The sequence below is a fragment of the Cryptotermes secundus genome, unplaced genomic scaffold (genome assembly GCF_002891405.2).
Source record: "Cryptotermes secundus unplaced genomic scaffold, Csec_1.0 scaffold22, whole genome shotgun sequence".
NCBI classification, from domain to species: domain Eukaryota; kingdom Metazoa; phylum Arthropoda; class Insecta; order Blattodea; family Kalotermitidae; genus Cryptotermes; species Cryptotermes secundus.
In genome coordinates, this window is record NW_019742961.1 from 3,027,692 (window position 1) to 3,050,960 (window position 23,269).

The 23,269-nt window shown below is 40.4% G+C and overlaps 1 protein-coding gene across 1 annotated transcript in view; it reads right to left on the bottom strand.

Moving 5' to 3' along the window:
- Nucleotides 1-1,805: 1,805 nt before the first annotated feature.
- LOC111873409 overlaps nt 1,806-23,269 on the bottom strand; it is a 322,135-nt gene continuing 300,671 nt past the window's right edge. The window contains exon 4 of the mRNA XM_023868097.2: nt 1,806-3,089. Coding sequence (XP_023723865.1) covers nt 3,015-3,089 — 75 coding nt within the window. The 3' untranslated portion in view covers nt 1,806-3,014. The remainder of the gene's footprint in view (nt 3,090-23,269) is intronic.

Consider the following 23,269-nt stretch of genomic DNA (forward strand, 5'->3'; position numbering starts at 1 on the left):
TATGTGCAGATTGCTCACTGTGAAGCCACGATTCAATTCCACGATAGTCAGTGTGGGTCTAGGGTGCGCAAATTGGCACTTAGGTATGTTTCTCTCTATGCACTTTGGTTTTCTCCTGCAAAATATCATTTTGTTAATGTTCCATCTTTACCATCCAGTATGATACAAAGGCCCATTTGAAGACCTAGTATCTCACCCCATTCGTCAAACAGAAAAAAGAATACTGGATGCGTTTGCACTCAAATAGCTCAAATCATCAGGACAGAAGGATCAGGAATGGATTTGTATTACCATCTCTTCTGTCCCTGCCATCTTACATTTCTGTTTTGGAATATATGATCCAGTATTTGTTCTTCAGTTCTTATTCGGCAAACTGGACACAGAGTCCTCTAGAGCCATTCCTCCTCCTAGACAATGAAGACACAGTCTTGCAGATGATGTATCTACACTACCAAGTTTAAATACAAACATTAATAAAGTGTTTGCTTTCAGAAATCCTTACGATTGAAGCATCCACTGGACATGGATCTCTAGAAAATTAAGTTTTATTGCACATTTTGCAAGAGTGTTGAGGAAATTACTGATCTTGTGACATGTTAAAAGCAGGATACTTAAGCTGACAAACCAAGTATAATGACCCTTGTAACTGTAACTGAGGATTTTGAAATTTGAAAACCCAGATTCCAAAACCTCTGTCTTGGATCGGAATTGGATGTTTCCTGATGTCTAATGGATAATACATCACATATCCAGTACAATTTAATTTGTAAGTTTTCGGGGGACATGAAATATGCGTTCAGAAATTCACTCAGACACAATTGGCTACAGTCAGTATTCAGAACATACCTCAAGTTATGCGTTTGAGTAGTCCTATATAGAAAATTCCAGATTACTTGTACTGTTTATGGAAAACTACTAGTTCAAATTAGCATTTGTCTGAAAGGTACTGAGACAATGATGCTTCCACACATTCAGACATGACAACAAATGAAACCCAATAAATAGTAGTTAAGGTTGATAGTATGCACTAGCCCAATATAATCTCAATGACCCCCTTCCCACTCCATTTCAATTCTAGAAAAGTTAATCACAGCAAAGAGTTGCATAACCACCTCTTGTCCCCTGTATGATTCCAGATAATGCTAATCATAGCATTACTGAGTCTATTAATCATACACAGAGATATTGGGTTTTTGGACTTTATCCATCGTCCTGGTTTTAAGATAACTAAGAAAAAACACGACGTTTTGGAAACTGGATCTGTTTCCGTCCTCAGGTGAGGGAAAACACCTACTCTGTTGGGTCCCTTCTAGTAATCATACTTATTAATCACAACAGTATTTTATTAAACATTATTAATCCTACAGATTATGCTCTTCTGGGTTGACACTGCCTTGTAGGCAGATACTGATCTTTCAGACCAACATGCTGCTTCCATCTTCAAGGTTACAGAGTGTAAGCAGGGCTGCAGGGAAGGTGGTCACTCAGACATACAGGAGCAAAGGAGATGGAACCTGCTACATGCCAGTACATAAAGTGAACACCCAACACACTTCAGCTTTAAAGATGGGAGCACTATGTATATGCCTAACAGACTACATAGTGTCACAACCTATTCAACCACTATCTGAACAGCAGCCACAGTGAAAACCCCCAAACTTACATTGTTAATCAAATTCATGTTCTAACGGCAAGATGAGAGTGAGAAGATAATTACACCACACTCCCAATGTAGACACCATTACACCATCAAAAAAAGCAACAAAGCAGGGCAGCCAAAATAACCAAAAAATATAAAGACACTATTTTACATAACAAAATTCGTTTTATTTTTAAAGTTGTTTTGGACCTAAACAATGTCAAACTCTTCCGTTCTTTTCATACGGCATAAATTCTTACAAAATTGGAAGTAAGATGGTAGCAAAGTAACCTGTAGAGAAAGCATGCCAGTGTTCGAAAACACGCAAGTGGAAATTTTAATTATGACATATAAAACTGTTCGTATTATGGCCTATACATGGTAGTAATATTGTCTTAAGCCTACCAACAGAAACACTATCAGAGAACAAAATGATTTCGATAAAGACAAGAAAGGCAAAAATATGCATCTGCATACATTAACTAACGCTTTCCAACTGAACTTGACAAATACCCGTACGGGGAGGTCCCTGGCACTAAACAATCTTATCAGTATATCATTAAAAATTAGATAATTGTTCAAATACTATGTTCTTTTGGTCCGACATCAGACAATGTCTGGGCCAAATTTATTCAACAATAATAGATCAAATTCCTATAAACTCACTCATTTCTTTATAAAGATTATCAGTTGTCTAATTCTATATTAAGGCCAACAGACAGACAAAAACAGCTATATTATGGATGTTTACATATATGGAGTTGGAAAGCGCTAAAAATGAAAAGCAAATGCTCTGTAATTATATTGGAAACGTAGAAACATATGGAACTTTAGCAGTACATCTTACAAAAATATCTCCATTAAATTAAAAGAAAGACAATATTTCAGAGAGAGAGGCTGGGACTATATCCACATATTTATTATGATACTCATTCCAAATCTTTCACTGCAACTAATATTCCATTCTCCCTACCATGCCAATTAAAAAACTGTTCATGTGGTTTACCTATGGAGAGTGTTAGAGAAGTATTATAGTATATATATATTTTTCTTTTGTGTTAATTAACTTCTAGTTTTAAAATGTTCATCAAGTTATCCTCCACTTATTTCATTATATAATATATACTGTCAGTTCATTCTGGGTCGATGGGAGGAGGAATCATCAAACTCATTTTCTCTGTTATATATATTTAAGAATTATGGGCAAATATTTCAACTTTCACCTTCATTCTGTATCTTCAGTCAGTCTCCATACACACAAAAACATATCCGAAATTGCACACAGTCCGGCTTCAGCTCATTATACAACAATGACCTTTTCCGCTGTCATCAGCATCTTCCAAACCAAATGAAGTGGCGTGAAGTATGGGCAGGTTCACCAACAGTACACGGACAGCTCTCCACCATGATCTCCACTGTGTCTCCAAGAAGTCACTTCACGCGCCTTCAACTGCAACAAAACCAATGTGAAAAAACATATTAGCAATATTATATTTAAGCATCCTGTTACATTCCACACTTCTATATGTATAATATAAACTCCATCCTAAATGTAACACTTTATTGTAGTTCTTGTCCCCCTTCTTTCACACTACATGTTTCGGCCGTAATCAGCCATCATCAGGTGTATTTCACCTCACGTAGCTGTCACACTGCACTCAATGTTAACATTTAAATTCCAGATTTCCAATTGTTCATTTTCTGTCGTCAATCGGTACCCGATATTTCAAAATTTCCCTTGTTGATTTTGTCAATAACATATTAAAGAAAAGCAGTGGCACGCACACAGAGAACCTGCACAACATAACACACGAGCTGTGCTGAAAGCAAGAGGTAGCCACTGCAGCACATATAAGCACAGAGCAGGTATTTCTGTGATTTTGGTTTTTAAATCCAAATTTAAATTTTAAATATTAAAGCTAAATGAGAATTTAAAATTTTAAAATTTCAAACCAATCGATGTGTGAGTATTCATAAAACACAATTGACAAAATCGACAAGGCGAGTTTTGAAATATCGGGTGCCGATTGATGACAGAAAATGAACAATTGGAAATCTGGAATTTAAATGTTAATATTGAGTGCAGTGCAACAGCTACAAGAAATGAAATACACCTCATGATGGCCGATTACGGCCGAAACATGTAGTGTGAAAGAAGGGGGACAAGAACTACAATAAAGTGAGTTTACATTATACATATTAGCAATCTATAATGAGAGCTGACATTTCTGTTTATATCCTTCAGTCAGGAACTGATACTTATCATTATAAAACAAAGTATCAAGAGAGAAAAGGGTCCAATAAAACTACAGTGGTATTTCCTGGTGTTTGGAGTTTTTCACTGATTTTTTTTTTCCTTGGGACTACAGCCCCAGTGGGCCTAGGCCTACCTCCATGAACTCCGTTCACTTCGGTTTTTCTAGATCTTACACATTCGGTAGGACTCCTTGGGCGAGTGATCAGCTCGTCCCAAGGCCTCTACCTGTAGACAAACACAGAAAAAAGCGGCCTCCGTAGTCTAGAGGTAACGTTCCCACCTCATGACTCGTGGTACGCGGGTTCAAACCCGGCGGAGGTCGTCGAATTTTTAAGGGCAGAAAAATTCAGGGAACAAGTCCTCCGGGAGCGACTTTAAGCCGTGGGTCCCGTGTCGTAGCTTTACGGCACGTAAAAGAACCTCATATCTCCAAAGGAGGTCACTGAGCCAAATTTAAGGGCGTTTCCCGCCCAACAAGTAGTCTCTAACACCTCTGATAGATGGGGGAAGCATTATAGATACCTCCAAGCTAGTGGAGGCCGAACTCGCTGGCTCGGTCGGGACTGATGGTACGCACCAATATCGGTAGGATATAGAGACTGGTAGAATATCATAGAGGGAAGCACAATGGACCAATACTGGTCTCAGTGCATGGCGAAACCCACCCTCTCCAATAACTAACTAATACAGAAAAACGCACACAAACATCCATGACCTGAGTGGGATTCGAACCCACGATCTTGGCTTCCGAGCGAGCGAAGACAATGCATGCCTTCCTTCACTGAATAGCTACTGAAAATTAAATCAGGTATATTTGAAAATATCCTGGAATTTGGAGACTGTACTATTGCTTACCGTAATATTAAAATACCAATAATGAGCACTGTCTTACGCCAACTGAATACAACAAGCAGCAAAAATGTAATTTTTTTCCTTAAAATCCATTTCCTTTTATTCTTTTATCTAAAATTCCATCTTGATCATTTCACAGTGATCTAAAATGTGAAAACTCTTATCTATTTATTGTCCTACTTTATTATATAATTCCGAAGTTGATTTCAGACAATAATATAACACGTCCATTGTGTCCACAGACATTCTAAATGCGTGAATCAGATACAAGGGAAAAGTTCGTCATACAAAGTAAACGATATTTGTTAAGGTTAAGTTATATAACTTTGGACAATATATTAGAATCAGAATACATTTATTTTTCAAATGAAGTGTCACTCCTGAATGCTCAGTAGAGACCAAATCACTTTTGTCACAAAGTATTAGTATGCACAAAATTGGTCAATAGACCAGACTGTGATTTGTGGTGTGCTCAGGACTGAAGTACAAGTTTTGCAAATGAGTATTCATTTCTATGTTGCATATCTCATTCTCCGTGTCATTCATCCGTTTCTAATTCTAACAGACACTGAAGATACACGTCACTTTTCCCGCTCAAGTGCAGGCTCTCTTCCTATGTGATATTTACCAGAAGTCAACTGAATTTGTTGGTAAATAATGTACTTACAACCATGGGAAGCGGCCTCCGTAGTCTAGGGATAATGTTCCCACCTCATGACTCAAGGTATGCGGATGGAATTTTTAAGGGCGGAAAAATTCAGGGAACAAGTCCTCCGGGAGGGACTTTAAGCCGTGGGTCCCGTGTCGTAGATTTACGGCACGTAAAAGATCCTCATGTCTCTAGGAGACCTCTGAGCAAAATTAGGCAACACATTTCCCGACCAAGTAGTTTCCAATGCCTCTGGTAGATGGGGAAAATATCAGGTACCGAGGGCCGACCTCGTTGGCTGAACGGGGCTGATAGCACGCACCAGTACCGGCAGGGTATGGCGACAGTAGATATTAAAGGGGGACGCACAATGGACCAATAACTGGTCTAAGTGCATGGGGAAACCCACCCCCTCTAATAATAATAATAATAAATAATAATACAATCATGGGAAACTGAAAACAAAATTAGTGATAATGGAACACAATTAACGTTTTCATACAGATCAACACTGCAATCTTCTGTTGAAAAATGTTTGCAATGCGTAGTCAGAAATAACTGTTCCTTGAGAATTTGTAGTCCTCCGACAAAAATAGGGGGAGATGAGGACTGCATATAGGATACTGGTGGGAAAGCCAGAAGGAAAGAGACCACTGGGGAGACCAAGACGTAGGTGGGTGGACAGTATTAAAATTGATCTTAGAGAGATAGACTGGGATGGTATTGATTGGACTGATCTGGCTCAGATAGAGACCAGTGGAGAGCTCTTGTGAACACGGTAATGAACCTTCGGGTTCCATAAAATGCTGGGAAATTCTTGAGTCTGCAGAATTGGCGGCTCCTCCCCAAGGGCTCAGTTCCATGAATAAATAAGTAAGTACTGACAAAAATATATTCTTTTACAAACGAACAGATTCTTACACCCAGGCAGTGACTCCTTTCCCGTATTTTTGAACCAAAAACCGGTTGAATTAGCCAGTGAATATAAACGAGGAGATAATATAAAATTCTGGATGCTGTGTAGAGAAAATTTTGTTTCTCGTGCTGGGAATCGAACTCTGGCCGTCCAGCCTGTAGTTCACTGTTATTCAGACAGATTTTAACAAAAAACCAATGATATAAAGGTATTCACATCGCAAGGAATAATATATTGTTCTCTATTAGTTCTGATACATATTTACCCACCGAAAATTACTTCAAATAAAATCATACTTCTTAATTGGATCCAAATTTTATATTACGTACGAAAACCAATTATGTTTGCTCTAAACTTCAGATTCAATAAGGCTTATATTGGACAGCAACAGCACACAAATTAAATACGTGTATGTTCTATAATTTTCTAGAGTAGGTCCCAGTAAAAGTTGTCCCTGTGCCTAACTAATTAGGTACTACGCCATGAAGGTGTATTGGGCAGTGGATGTACAGATCTACACCTTCTTGACCTAGGCACTAATTGGAGGTGAGTGGTTAGCTTCACGCCCCGGCCGCTTTACCCCCACGAAAACAGCCGCCGGTACCTACTGGCTAGGAGGTTGGATGGACCCCAGAGCCGGTCTATGTGAAGAAGAGAAAATTCTTGATCCCACCGGGACTCGAACTCCAACCCCTAGGTCGTCCAGCCCGTAGCTAGTCGCTATACCGAATACGCTATCCCGGCTCCTGTACATACCCAGTACCCAATTTTAATAGAAATCTTTTCTGTTGTTTTAGTGTTACAACACTCGGACAGATGAATGTACGTGACATCTCCTTTACGTGTTCTCTCGATGGACTCTGTGCAAAGAATGCAAATATCTGATATGATTACACAGCAGCTTCCCGGCCTTTGCAAACTCGCAGAATGGCTACATGTCAGTTTGCACTCTGCACTCTCGGCCGGCAGAAACTACGGATATACGGTTATCATTTCAATGGGTTAAAAAGCACAAAACGTTATTTTCACATCAGAATCGATTGTGACCTCAACAATGAGGATGTACTTAGTCTAAACCAGGCATGTCAAACTCAACTTGTACAGAGGGCCACCTCAGCCCTATAAATAATAGTCCAGGGCCGCACTTCAAAATAGAAATATACATTGGATTCTGATACAAGGAAATTTAATTCTATTTATTATTTAGGAATAATTTCAATATAATTACCTAAAGTCACATATCTTACAGTTTTAAAAAGCAAGAGAATGCCATTTTTGACAAGTATCAGACAACTTTTCAATATGTAAAAAGAGAGATTACACAAGAAATTATGTTAGAAATAGTAAAACATTGAATTTCCTGCAGCCTGATAATTTATGTCTGCGTGAGACTTCTTGTCTTCTGGTCTGTTCGAAAATTGTCTTTACAAAAAATATTTCTACTAAAATTTTAATATCGATTTTAATATCAATTAGCTGCTCTACATAAAGCCTGGCTTGGTCACCTTCCCTTCTAACGTACCACTCAACCACTGAACCTAACCCGCGTCTCTAAATAGCGAGCACTATGAACTTTCCGTCACCTCCTCTACTGTTTGCATGGTCAGTAAACTCTTCCTTAGCGCTCCTCTTCCTAATCACATAGTCGCTAAACCCCTTTTAATCGCCTCTTTTCCTTCGCACATGGTTGCTAAAAATTCGCCACCTCCTTCCAAACATGCGATCGCTGAAACATTTGTCATCATCTAATTTCAGATGCGTCCTTTCACCAAAACGTGTTTCACTGCCACTTTTCTTTAACCACGTGATGAGTCCCTACTGCACGGCACCCTACTCCCCTGGTTCATCCAATCACATCTTAGATTCATATCTACATAACAGCTGTCAATCCCTCCTCGAAGTTATTAATTCTGAAGAAGGCAACTGCAATGTTTGCCGAAACGCTGGAAAACCTTCCACATTCTATGACACGAATTCCCAAAAGTCGAAGTCATACGCAGTCAACGGTGCTCATAAACTGCTACTTGTGTTTATAGGCTCATTCGTATGCGGTGCCTTTCTGTCAGGCCTACCTGAGACATACCACAGCGGTGTTGTTTAACTGTGTTAATATTACAAGCTCATTTGTTTACGCATAAGAGGTAAAGTCTCCTCCAGTGCCTGAGATCTTAAACTTTGCATTCATGGCTAGTGAAGCTTCCCAGAAGTGACCCGGGCAAGAACTTGATTTAGAACATCAATACCTTTCCTATATGTGTTGCTGCCTTAAGGGAGCCTAATACCGCATATTAAGTGGAATCTAAGAAAAATTATAAAATTCCATGGAGCCTAACTTAGTCCTTCAGTTGGTGTGTAAATATGTACTACATCTGTTATGGAACACGAAGGTCAACGGCCTGTAGTTTTCAGTGGTCCTTATCTGAAAGCAAACGAATCCAGTCCACAACTTCCCATGCTTATCTAACAACCATTATCATATTATTCTCCATTCCATGTTCATGTCTTCCAGGCGGCTTCGCCCATTCTGCTTCTCTGGCGAAGCATACCTCATCTCTGCTCCTGTGCGTACAGCATGCCTCACCCACCTCTTCCTCTCTGCCTGGTTTATCCTAATATTATTTTGTAAAAGGTACAAAATGTGATGCTCCACGTCATGCAAACTTCCTGCATCCTGCTACTTCCTACCATTGTGTCACTGTTCTCAATGCCAAATTCTCAGATGCCTCAACTTTCTCTGTCCTTGTGTCTCAATCTGGACTTAGCACCGGTTCAACTATGAAAGCCAAAGACACGCCCTCACTGTCAGTCCATTAATGCGAGACAACGGTTCACATCCATATACGTATAACATGCAATATTTATTAATCTTCACGTTTTCAGATAGCAGATGGGTAGACAAAATATTCCGAAATGACCGATAGCCACAATTCCTTAATCCCTTCTTGAAACACGTTTGCAAATATTCGAATTAATTCATAAGGCAGTCTCAATAAAACATGTACGTGCGGGTACGTCATCCCATGAAGTAGTTAACATAAAGGCTTATATATATTTATTCACAGACCTCCAAGTCAATCATTCACACGAGGGGAGGGGGCAGTTACCTCCACCTTTAAAATGCATTAAACCCTTGTGACGCCGCTGCTGTAAAGCAAGGCCATTATTTGTCGATCACAATGCTACATGCTACACTCGCAGGCAAGACTGCAAGACATGCTCTTTGGACCATTCAACACAATGGCATTGCTGTTTGTGTCGTAAATGTTTAGTACGGCTCTAAACCCTTAAAGTAATTAACAAGGTCTTCCACTCTGCACCCAGAACTGATCGTAACGGATGAAAACAGTGGGGAATTAGGCATTTTCTAGACTGCAGCTTTGGGGATATACTAATACAGGTACTTTCTAAGGGGGACAGGGCATCTGAGTATCTATCACAGAGGCAAGTAGTTTGAGAGCACTGTGGGGGCACAATTTAAATAATGTATTTAACATTGTACACCATCTGTTTTATGCAACTATACAGCATTAAAACTCTGAAATAAGTGACCTCGTATGAAAGGAAGACAAATCTACATACGCAAGAGTGGGACTTTCTTGAGTTGTAATGCCGCGCTGATAGGAAGAGGTCACTGAAGTTTCGGAGGAACGCATCGCCTCCATCTTTGGGGTGCAAGTGTACTCGCCGACATTGATACGTTCCTTCGAAAAGTCCGTGCACTTATACCGAACTGCATGGTTTTACAACCCATACGATCACTCCTGTGATAACCTCAAATCCGAGATATTAAATGACATTTATTGGAAAAATGGTTGTTACATAACTTGTTGACTACTAAAAGTCGAACCCCCTAATGAGATGCCATTAGGTTTTCGTATAAAACAAGAGGAAACACGTAAATGTTGTATCTAACATAATAATAATAACAATCAGCATATCGTCATGGAAAATCTGTCACTAATCCATGTAGCACTCACGTTTGTTTATTAATTAAACTCTACAAAAATTTACAGAGGCCCACGCAGTCTGCCCGTGAACCGGTTCGGGTTTCGAATTTCATTCTGGTTACTGTTACAGGATAAACGCATCTCGTATAAAGATTCGGAGTCTACCCCTAAGGGACGTCAACCGGAATGCTTTAATTTGCAAACCGTTATTTTTTTTACATAATTATAGAGGGTCAGCATAGTCACTGAGTCACTGGCTACAGACTGGACGGGAGTTCCATTCTGGGCAAATTCAGGTATTTTTCTTTTAGTCGCAATCTCTACACCAGCTTCGAGATCCAGGCAGTCACACACGAAATAGGCCCCAAGGGATAAAACGTCTAGGTAGCGAAAGTGACCACTAACGCCATCAAGAACAGATGTTAAGAATGTGTAGAGCTATACCTCCAGTCCTCATACGCCTTCATGGCGTGATGGTTAATGAAGCTCAGAAGCACCTTTACATTTTAAAGAGATTCCTTCATACCAATGAAATAAACAAAGGCGAAATCAATGGGCCTAATTACAGAATCGCAGTCAAACTGTTCCGGTACAGACTACATGGGAACATGTCGCACAAGTGACCATGACCTTTACAGGAAACACAACGATAGACTAACAGTCTGAAATGTTAGTCAATCACAGAACAAATTAAATATGCTTGAGCGACAGCTTATCATTATCACCACCACGACAATAACAAAACAATGGGCGAGTTTGTGATTAGTACTAATATTATGTTTTTGGATATTATCCACCGTCTTGTCTTTATCTAAAAACCGTCCTCTTTATTTTTCAAAACACAACGTTTCGGAGACGGATTCTGACTTGGTCTTCTGGTAAAACCAAACGATAGAGCTAGTCTGTATCTCCGGACACAGGTGCCAGCTCCAGCATGGAGTACATAAATCAAACACAGCACAAAACATCTGCCCTCGCGCAGGTAGCATAGGTGTTCCGGAGACAAAGGCTAGCTCTATCGAATGGGCCCAACTGAGCAGGTTTTACCTGAAGATGTAGACAGAATCTAGTCTCCGAAACGTTTTGAAAAAAAAAACAAGACGGGTTTCAGATAAAGACAAGACGATGGATAATGTCTGAAAAACATATTATCTGTATTATGATAAATAGCGTGACAAAGGTCAGGCGATTGGCACTGACTTCTCAATGTAGAGCCTCGGGTTCAAACCCGTGTGACTGCATGTAGCAGACCTAGTCGTAACGGCAAAAGTCTCTCTCCGCGTTTCTTCGGCCTTCTCCTGGTAATCATTCCACCATGGCTACACAATTACCACCACCCCCCTCTGGCGTGCGACATCCCTGAGAACTCAGCACATCATCATATCATCAGTGTATAAACCGAGGCTTCATCTCTGAGAGCCACTTGGCTGGTTGTAGGGTCAGTGAGGCAGGCAGGCATGTAGACAGGTGAGCACGCAGATACACCATAAAGAGACCGGTTTCGAAACTGAAATGCGAGTTGCGTGTAGTCTATACGCTTCAGCGAGTTTGTACTGTATGTGTCTTACGCTACGATATGTTTCGACCGGGCATTCAGCGGCTCCGGTTAGGCCAGAAGGGGGCAACAGTTTAAGTACTCTCTCAAGAGTCCAATGGACATTCAGCCTGATCAACAAGTAACTTTACAGCAAGAGGCGTTAATATGATTACATTCTGTCTCTTATCTGTTCATGGTTTTGGTTTAACAAGGCATTCGCAGTCTATTTAGACAAATATGTGTTAAATACCCAACGAGGTTCGGTTAATTTACATACTAATTGAGCTCCACAACATCGTGTTCTGGAAAGCACAGGGATAAGAGAAGTTAGAAATGGGCTATCCCTTATCCATAATACCATACAGGGAATATTTCCGGGAAATAAGCGTAGTCAGACGGAAGCAGCTTAATTCATATAGCCATTTTGCATTCTGAAATAACAATCTGTTCGTTCAGAATAATTATCTCACTTAAAGTGAGTACACTGGAAGCAGAGATGGTAATTCTTTATATTACCCTGATACTAACTTGAACATTACACAAAGTAATTTGGACATTTCAGAAATAAAAGAAGCATCTATATGAATAATTATTTTTATGCTTATGTTTTTACTTAAGAATGACTGGAGCTACTCCTGAATTCCCTCATGCGTCTGTTTTCTTGCCTGAAACTTGCATGAAACAATATATATGAGTTTATATAAAGTGATGAGTACAAATGCATGAATCATTACACTTCTAATAAAAGTTCATCGTAACACATATACTGGGAGATATGACATTTTACACTAAAGCAGCGATTTTCAACCGGTGTGCCGTGTAGGGTCTGCAGGTGTGCCAGGGAAGTTTGCGGGAAGGTCGAAAAGAAGCGATAAAAATTGAGAAAAAAATAACACAATGATTAGAATTCTAGCTATTGAACTTCTGAACACAATATTTTTTTTTCTAAACGCTAGTGGGGTGGGACTAAGTCCTTTGTACTGCGGCCACTTCTGGCCTATTGTACCAGCCCCAGATGATAGGTGAGGGTGATTGTGGAGCAATTGGTGGACTGAAGATTGGCAGGGGAAGCCGAAGTACTCGGAGAAAACCTGCCCCAGGGCACTTTGTACACCACAAACCCCACTTGACCAGACCCCGGGATTGAACCCAGCGACTAATCGCTTGAGCTATGGCGCGGCCATGAACACAATATTACTCGTTTTTAATAATAAAATCTCTCCTTAAGAAACTGATGTTGTGCCTTGGCAATTTTAGCGCTTGTTCGGTGTGCCGTGAGTTCAAAAACTCTACCCTAAAGGCATGTGATCGCTTGAGAAACCTAAAAAAGGATTGGATTTTAATGTTAAAATGAACCTTAAGAACAGTATGGACTGCAGTAATTTGGTTCAGAATAGGGACCAATGGCAAGCTCTTTTAGAACTTGGCCAACCGACCGATTAGTGGCTTCTGGAAAAGGATTCTTTCCTCCGATTGGAGAATATAACGGAGGGAACACTTCAGCCCAACCTTCAAGGCCCTAACAGGCCTTAGTTCTGTTCTCATGGTAGCTCTAATACAAAGTTCAATTAAAATCTATTACTTGAAAACGCCACTTTCTTTAACCACGTGATGACTCCCTACTGCGCAGGACCCTACTCCTCTGGTTCATTGTCAGTGTCCTTTGTTTGTTTTTTCGCTTCGCAAGCAGAGCAGTTCTCTCTCCCTGTCTGATGTCTATTGGAAATAAATTTTGAGCCAATGGAACGATTTCAAAGAAATTCACTTTCAATATAATACTGGCAAGGATAATCTTTAAGATACCTTTCATAAACTACTTGAACAAATGTAGGATTTGAGGTTCTCACAGCGGTGAATATGATGATTACTATCTTCTCAGATATAACGCGGTGTAGCCTGTTGGAAGTCAAAAGAAGTTTCGGAGGAACATGTCACCTCCACCTTAAGAGCTCTGCTTGCCACCTTTTTCCAAGCTGGTATCTTGCTCTCCTTATTCTTCGACCCTGAAGATTGAGGCAACATGTTCCTCCGAAACGTCGGTTGACTTTCAATTGACTACAAGGCGTTATATCCCAGATGATAGTACCTTTTACTTGAAGAAGCTAAAACAACAGATTTTGTGCAAGTTTTAGTTGTTATCATAATTATCATTAACAGCATCATCACCACGAACGTCCTCCTGACTGGTTAGACCCACTGTCAGTATGAAGCTTACCAATTAACTTCACGTTCTCGAAAGGCTCTTTTTTAAATTCTGAGGATATGTTTATATACAGGAGCTATTACAAAATTCAGATCACAATTGATTTTCCAGAAATGCAGTCAGTTAATTACTGAAGTCGAAAAAGTATCAACAACCTGTTTAAGAACAAATGACTTGGTAAACTGACATGAACTGTGTAAATCTTCCTAAGAAGCTAGTATTTGTATCTTAATGCATATATACAAGAAATAACAGCGCTCTTTAAAGGCGATTATAAACATCAGAAGCTTATTTCATAACACGGATACTAATCCTACGATTCTAATATTTGTAGAAAATAACATTCCTGCCTTTAAATACTGTTTGCTTGCAGAATAAAACTCTTAAATGTAAAACTATCTGGCGAGAAAAATTTTCTTCCTTGAAAGTTCATATTCTATGTTACAATCCCGTGCAGTAAGCTGAAAGTCCGACTAATTTCATGCATTCCATTGAAGATAAATTACACTGGGCCACAAGCTTGATACAGATGTGAATGTTTAGGAGAGGAAACCATTATTTGTTCGAAGCTAGACACTCGAGGAGACGCCTCTTTAGTGCATTACAAAATACAATAACAAATGGGGAAGAGAGTCAATTAATCTGACAATAAAAATAAAATGTTATAAAGAAGTTCTCATTCTCTTCCAAACAACAAGCAATGTATTCACTTTATTGTGCATTAATTTAATTTTAAAATATTTGTCACTCTGGTATGTGTATAGAGAGGAAAGCTCTGAAACTTTGCCAACTCTTCTGAACAGCAGCCTACACGTAGTTTAGTATCATGACTACGGTTCTCTACAAAAAACAGGACTAATTACAGGATACTGTTTAATTTGCTTACAATATGCTGAATGCTCATTCCGGCAGACCAGACAAACAGAAATCGAGTTCTTTAGTTCTACTCGAGCTCTTGCTCGGAAACGAACAGATTCAAATAAATCAAGAACCAACCAGCCAACCAGAAGCATCTGGTGGGAAGTGTTTCGAAACCTATCGTCCAGTCATTCCAATAACACGGCGAAGGGAGCAACCGTTGTCTCCTAAAATCACACACAATTATTCGGTCTCACACAAATGATGAAAATAGTTACGGTCTGTATCTTAGTAACAATATAATGAGCAGTTCTACTCCATGAGAATATAAATACATAAACAGTGTTGTTTAATAAATGCGCCCCAACACACGAACGGGATGCTCCAACATGGCATGCAAATAATTTCATAATATAACTCAATAATTACATCTTTTACGATCACATATAAACACCACAGGTCACCGTTGTAACTATGCAACGAACGCTGAGCCGTAAAGCTTTTTTGAAAGCTCATTTGAAAAGGGCGCTTCGGGGAACACGCTCCGCCTGACAGCCTGTACACAGCGTCATGGGCAGGGGTGAGCGGTATCTCCACCGTCGAGTCCGGCTTTCATCCCTCGCGGTTGTCCACTCCTTAATTTATAGCCGAATCCAGGCCAAGTACTCTACAGCTCGGACAGGTTGTGTATATCTGGACCGGTTTCAACCAGCTCACGACGCGGCGCTGGACCTTCTGAATTCAATGAAAGTAGGCAATCTATTCGCAAGGTGAGTAACTTTAAACTGTCAAACGAAGGTTCTGCGGTTTCAGAGGGCTTGTTAATTAGTCACGTTCACGCAGGTAGCCACAATTTATTACACTGATAACATAGGGGCTAGTTTAACATAAACGTTAGCCTCTCCATCACAAAATTCTGTCTCCCCTGCCCTTCATTTTCATTCATTTCTTATGTTTCTCAAAGCCTAGGGGACACATCAGCTGCTGGTCTATACGGATGATGTTAATGTACTGGGTGATAACACAGATATCATAAAGAAAAACACAGAAACGTTAATTGGCGCTAGTAAGGAGGTTGGTATTGAAGTAAACACAGAGAAAAATAAGTATATTGTCACGTGCACGTGAATAAGCCACGTGACTAAGACGCGGGTTTCGATTGGTGAATAGATTTATCGGATATTTATTAGCCGTAACTATAAATAATTATAACACATAAATAATATCTTCTACATCTGTTGCTAGGTAACAGATGTAAAAAATTACTGTTCCTCTGCAAAGTTTTCCTTATCCGTCTTCTGGCAACGGATTTTAACACAGGAACTATAACTGTCACACTCCAGATTTTACTGCGCTACAGCACATATAAAGTCGTCAAACTGCACGTTAAGCCCTTACTAGCCGCCTTCCGAACTTCCCTTGGCTATCTCCTAAGGGTGACTGACTCTCAACTCTCCAGTTTAATACTGTCGACTGCTTCGGTTTCTCTGGGAATCTCGTTATATATCTGCGGCACGGACCACATAGAAAACACAGTTTCCCTTGTATTGTTGTATGTTGGGAAGTGTTAACTGAACCGTTGTCTGCCAATGCTTTCATCAAATCTCTTACAATATGTTACTGTCTCGTCGTCAGATTGCAGGGTAAATCATGACATAAAGACAGCTAAGAGATATTTAGAAAATGTGGCACAGATCGGATAATTGTGATAAAATATCAAAACCTGATTAAGAAGGAAATTAAGAGGGGAATGAATTCGGGTAATGCTTGCTACCATTCAATCCAGAAACTTTTGTCTTGCCGTCTGCTGTCTAAAAACATAAAAATTGGAATATACAAAGATATAATTTTGTCTGTGGTTCTGTATGGGCGTGAAACTTGGTCTCTGACATTAAGGGACTCAGACTGAGGGTGTTGAGAATATTTCTACCGAAGAGAGATGAAGTGACGGGAGGTCGGAGAAAACTGCATAATGAGAAGCCGTATAACTTGTACTCTTCGCCAAATGTAATTAGAATGATCAAGTCGAGGATGAGATAAACAGGGCATGTAGAACGAATCTGGGCAAAGAGGAATGCATATAGGAGATTGGTGGGGAATCCAGAAGGAAAGAGACCACTGGGAAGACCAAGACGTAGGTGGGTGGACAATATTAAAAAAGATCTTAGAAAGATAGGATGGGATGGTATGGACTGGGTCGATCTAGCTGAGTATAAGGACCAGTGGAGGACTCTTGTGAACACGGTGATGAACCTTCGTTTTCCATAAAATGCTGGGAACCTCACGCTGTATCATTCCTGACATGTATACTAGTATTTGATTATAGTACAATTTGGTTTTCCATGTAAGCATATAACCAAAACGAGGTATTTTTTGTCCAACTCCTTAGTTCGGGAGTCGAGACAGTTCAGTCGGTATAAGTAATGGGCTATGGGCTTGACGATCTGGATTCAATTCTTGGCGGGGGTAAGATTCCTCTCAACTCCATAACGTCCAGACCCGGACTGAGGACCACCCCTTGTCCAACGAATACCGGGGTCTGTTGTTAACCCGTGGGTAAAGTTGACCACTCACCTCCAACTAGTGCCGAGATCACGAATGATGGAGCTATACCTCCAACGCCCCGCATGTCTTCATAACCTGGTGCTGAATTAATCGAGCAAAGCGACAACTTTACCTTCGCCTTACACCTTTTAATTGTACCTCTTCTTTTTATTATGAAGCAATTAACTTCTATAATGTTAAATTCCTGTTACTAATTGGTTTCTCATCCGTGAAGGGCCCAATTACAGCCCACTTTAACATAGCCCACCGTGGTTTTCTCGTAAGAAGGTGCTGTCATCGGGCGGAGAAGGTTCTGGCTTCGAGAACACATCGCCGTTACTGCTCGGTGGAGCTCTGAATGGTGATCCTGTTGCCTAGACATCTGGGATTAGTACAAACAAAATCTGAGACGACGGCTGATCAAAAACCATGCTATTTTAGTATTAAGATCGCTACACTGACTGAACCCGTTGGTTTCATAGTTTGTGAGGTTTATAACAGGGTATCTGCCCTTTTATGTGTAAAGGATATAATTTGACTTTCCTTTCTCTGTAAAGCCAACACGATGACATTAGAGGGTTCCCAGTATCGCTTATTACACTGTTCCTAGCATAATCCAGTAGATGATATCTGATACACATACTTGTATGTGTTTTTCCTCTGTTTCAGATGTCACCACATAAAACTTGGGATAAATTCAACTGCACGAGCTGTAAATGCGGTACATAAGGAGTAGACGGTCCTGCTTAAAGTTTGGCAGGTTCTTAATGCACCAAGAAGTGGAGAGACTACATAGGGCACTTAATGGTCACTTGTGTCTATTTCTAGCTTGAAAATGTGTGGATATTTTGACCACCGCTTCTCCACACTAAAAAAAATATGCTGGCGATATTAGGAACACTTTCTCAAAACTGAGACCGCCTCCTTCGTCTAGTGGTCATAGAGTTCCTTGCTACAGATCCAGAAGTCCTGGGTTTCGATTCCCGGCGCTACCAGATCTTCTGAGAAGTAGTGGGTCTGGAACGGGGTCCACTGAGCCTCGTGAGGATAATTATGGAGCTATTTCAAGGAAATAGCGGCTCCGGTCTAGAAAACCGATATTAACGGCCCTGGGGATTCGTTGCGCTGACCACGTGACATCCTCTACCAACTAAAGTTTACATTAACTTCGCCGACAAGCGGCGATCGCTCGGTCGGTATAGTTCGCTTGCGAACTAAAGCCACGAAACATATGCTTTTTCCTATTCGATGACTCCTCACGTCTTTAATACAGACAATATGGAAGATCCGGCGCATTGTATTAAGCTGCATGCACGTCCTCTGTGAGTGCCGGAGACACAATTTGTAAAGAAATTAAATTTACCTCAATTTAAATAACTACGTGACTGTGCTGAACCACATATTAGTCTGACGTAATTAGTTTAGAAGCTTAATTTGTACTGTCAAATGCATATCAGGCTAATCAAAAGGAAACAGGCCAGCCGTTGTAAAATATTTGATTTCAGTTTTGTTGGGTTAAAAAGTCTATAACGTTCGTGTACATATTTTGGACAAAACGTGATGTGCATTTCAGCACCATCTAACTTGTTATAAACAGTCAGAATATAAAGACGGCGCAGTTTGAAAAATAAAATCGCGCGTTCGCTTAAGCATAGCTGATTTTATCGTGCCTTGTTTGGTTTCTTCCCTAAACTGGTGTTCATACTAACAGGGTTTCCATCTATTTGCTCTTAAATAAAGCTATTCAAACGAGCAGACTGAAATAATGAGCAGATTACATAGAGTAAGTTAGTTATAAAAATTAATGTAATTTAAATTATCTGGATTTATAAATTGACTTTTTACACAGAAAGCTAACTTCCCGGGTATCCCAGTGATTAAATAAAAACATTCAATTTCTGGTGGCTGAAACGTTATAAACTGACAAAGGCCAAGGTAATGAAACTTCGGGCTTCATAAAGTGTGGGGAATCTCTCTGGGAAACTGAGAAATCACTGACCTCTCAACAGCATTCCGATCCATAGAATTATTGGCTAGTTTTCGAGAGATGGAAAGGTAACAATAATCACAATACTATAACGGGATTATTTTAAAAGGTGTTTTGGGTGGGAACATTTACTTCGGTAAGCAGGAATTGGCATGAGAGGGCAGATATTTTTTTTCAAGTCCTGTGTACTGTGTATGTATGCCTTACAAGATTCAGTAAGTTTGCACGTCTGTTTTATAGTTCTGTTCCGCAAACCAGTCTCACTATAGCAGATTCATGTTTGCAGTGATAAACGTGGCAGTGAGGCCCGAGTAATGTAATAAAGAGGAAGTCAGTAAACTGTTCACTTAACTACTTTGAATTCGGCACACTGAACGACATAAAAGTTAACGACTTGAATATCAGAATAAGAAATGAAGCATTTACGAAAAAAGCATGTGTTTATTCTTCAAGATCGACGAGCTTATATTTTTTTCCCCCTTGGCACTACAGCCCCAGTAGGCCTAGGCCTACCTCCATGAACTTCTCCGTTCACTTCGGTTTTTCTAGATCTTACACATTCGGTGTGGCTGCTTAGGCGGGTGATCAGCTCGTCGCAAGGCCTCTACTTGTACACGAACACAGAAAAACGCATACACACAAACTAAATATCCATGTCCTGAGTGGGATTCGAACACATGATCCCGGTTTCCAAGCGAGGGAAGACAGTACGTGCCTCATACCGCTCGGCTAACGTGACCGGCGAGCTTATATATAGGAGAAATAAATTACTTCTAGGTGTGTTTACTGAATTCCAGTATATCAAAATATCCTATAAGACAACGACAGACCTGCATATGTTAGGAACAGCTTCTTAAAATAAATCCCTAAGCCAAAATCTTATAGCAAACAATGTTTCACTATAAACACTCAGATTCCCTGGCGAGACCACAGGAGTCCGTTTCGTTAACAATTCTTCATCATCATCATCATCATCATTATCGTCGTCACAGACAAATACAGAGTAAGACATTTTACTTGTTCTGGCTCAGAACTAATTCTTCGGCCATTTCCGAAGACAAAACATGCATCTTGCCCTATCAAATTACAATAAAATGTGTTAAGAACTTCGCGTTGTACATTCTACAATGTTCTGATCATTATGATTTTATTTAAGCCACTATGCTGTAAGTTGGAAGGTTGAGAGTTCGAGCCCCGACGAGGTGGATTTTTTTTTTCCAATTTACCTAATACTTCCAGCCACATTATGGCCCTGGGGTCGACTCAGCCTCTAGCAGAAATGAGTACCAGGAATCTTCCTGGGAGTAAAGGGCGTCCGGCGAATGAGGCTGACAACTTTAACGCCATCTTTGAGCCGACTGTCTAGAAAATGTGAGCTCCTCGACGTCTCATATCCCTATGGGCCTTCACGGACTGTTTCAGGGATAGCTTTACCTGTATTTAAGCCAACAGTTGTCTATGCAACTTAAACGCATTTATGTATTTATACTACGATAGGATACTGCATTACTGCAAGGAAGTACCACAAACTGTTCAATGGAAACAGTGTGATACGTCCAAAACTCTAATCCAGTAATCACCCATTTATAAACCAGACTAGAGTTAACAGGCGTATGAACAAAGGGGGTTCAATTCTGCTGCTCGTAACGCAAATGATCACAAGATTTAATTCAACGAAAGGATTAAAAACGTGATGCATCTATTACTTTACGCCTCTAATGTCCTTCACAATCTTCCTTCGTAACATAAAAGCTTAATGCTTTGTCCTGCTTACAGTTTTACCATTCAGCTTTACACAGCTTGTAAGTGCAGATGCTTATACGCCGTGCGTTAGGGGCCAACGACACAGTACGCTAAAGCCCTACTATAGTTTTAGAAACATTGCTGGCGTAGTGAACTGGACCATGCACGTTGGTGACGAGTTTTGCCATATTCCATGGTATAGGCCCTGTATTAGCTTAAAAAATATCTTCACAGTAATGCTACATGTAAATGATTTCATGAACGACATACTAAAAAAAATCCGTGGCCTGTAGTCCGCAAGCGAACTATACCGACCGAGAGACAGCCGACTGTCGGCGAAGTTAGTGCCAACTTTTGCGGATAGATGATGTCACGTGGTCAGCGCAACGGATCCCCAAGGCCGTTAATCTCGGTTTTCTACACCGGAGCCGCTAGTTCCTTGAAATAGCTGCTCAATTATCCTCATGCGGCTGAGTAGACCAGGGAATCGAACCTGGGACCGCTCGATCTGTAGCTAGGTACTCTGAACACTAGACCACAGAGGCGGTCTTACGACATACTAAGGATGTTTAATTTTCGAATATTTTTAAAGTCTATCCTAACATTCTTTTGATTCAGTGAGACGGTACAACAGACAAATGAATGGGTCTGCACATGTAGGCTAGACAGCAGAAACACTTGGAAGCAGAAGATATAATTAACATGGCGTCTGTTTCGCTTTCCTTCTGGCCAACGACAGGTGTTGCAGCCAGAGGCTCAGTCTGCTTGGCGTCGAAACCACACGCAGTGTGTACGGTACCAAGTTGAGTGACCCTATATATATATAACTGATTTTAAAGTTCCATCAGCAGGCTTAGTTTCATTGATGAAATGAGCCAAGTGGCCTCCTGCCATCTGTCACACTACACATTTTAGGGAGTAAAAGGCTGAATGACACAAAAAAAGGGTATAATGTTATCCCTGTAACAGGCCGCGAAGGCCCATAGGGTTGTGAGATGTCGAGGCGCCCACATTTTCTCTAGACAATCGGCTCACAGATGGCGGTAAGGTTGTCAGCCTTACGCGCCGGCATACTTACCCCCAGGAAGATTCCTGGTACTCATTTCTGTTAAAGGCTGAGTCGACACCACGGCCATAGTGCTGCTGGAAGGATGTGGTAAACTGAAAAAAAATCCACCTCATCGTGACTCGAACCCACGACCTTCCTGCTTGTAGCGTAATGCCTCAACCAACTACGGAACCGCGTGCCCCAAAATGACACAATCTACGAGTAGAAGTCCAAAATTCAAAGACTGTAATTAGAAATTTAAATTTACAAGTCATCGTGGCAGCTGGTAAGCCTCACTGCTGCTCCAATCAGCTGCGGTTAAAGAGTTCCTATTGTTCGTCGTGACAAGTACACTACAGTTTGCAATGTGTTGCTACGGGATAACTGAGAGTTTTCTCTTCGCACAGTGCATTTTCCCCCGTCTTGACTTCTTAGGTTCACAACAAGAAATAGGGATGACTATTTTGCGATATTTCATATTGTCCATTGTAGTAGCATTGATTAGCAAGATATTTAGAAAGACGAACAAAAGTTCCATTTCCAATTACGTAAGAGCTAAAAATATATTAACAATCGGACAATGACGCGGCCTCGGCAGTCTTCTGGATCGAATGCTACCGGAAATGTTAAGGATAATGTTCTTACCTCTGAAATTGATAATGAGAGAAACCTGTTGCAAAATAACTGAACAAGCAAGAGGCAATGAAACACGTTTCTTCCTGAGACTGTATCACATTCCCATGGATTAAGTTTTTTGGTAAATCCACCTTTCTACTATCTTCCAATGTTCTTCCATGTGCACTATACTTCATAAGTTTCTCATCTCTCAGCATGTTCCCTTCATTTCTATATTTATCCATTCGCTCATTTAGACCGAAATTATAAAAATTTCGGTGGGAGCTAATTTGATGAGGGAAATTACCAGTGAATATAACATTACAACGAAAAAGGAAGAAGTTGGACTTTTCCAGGCGTATTTCAATACACACAGAGTGTACCAGGAGGAAAGGTCATAGTATCGGTCATTCTACGCAAAAAAAAAAAAAGTGCATATGTACATGTGCCCTATTCAGATCCGTTTCTGAAATA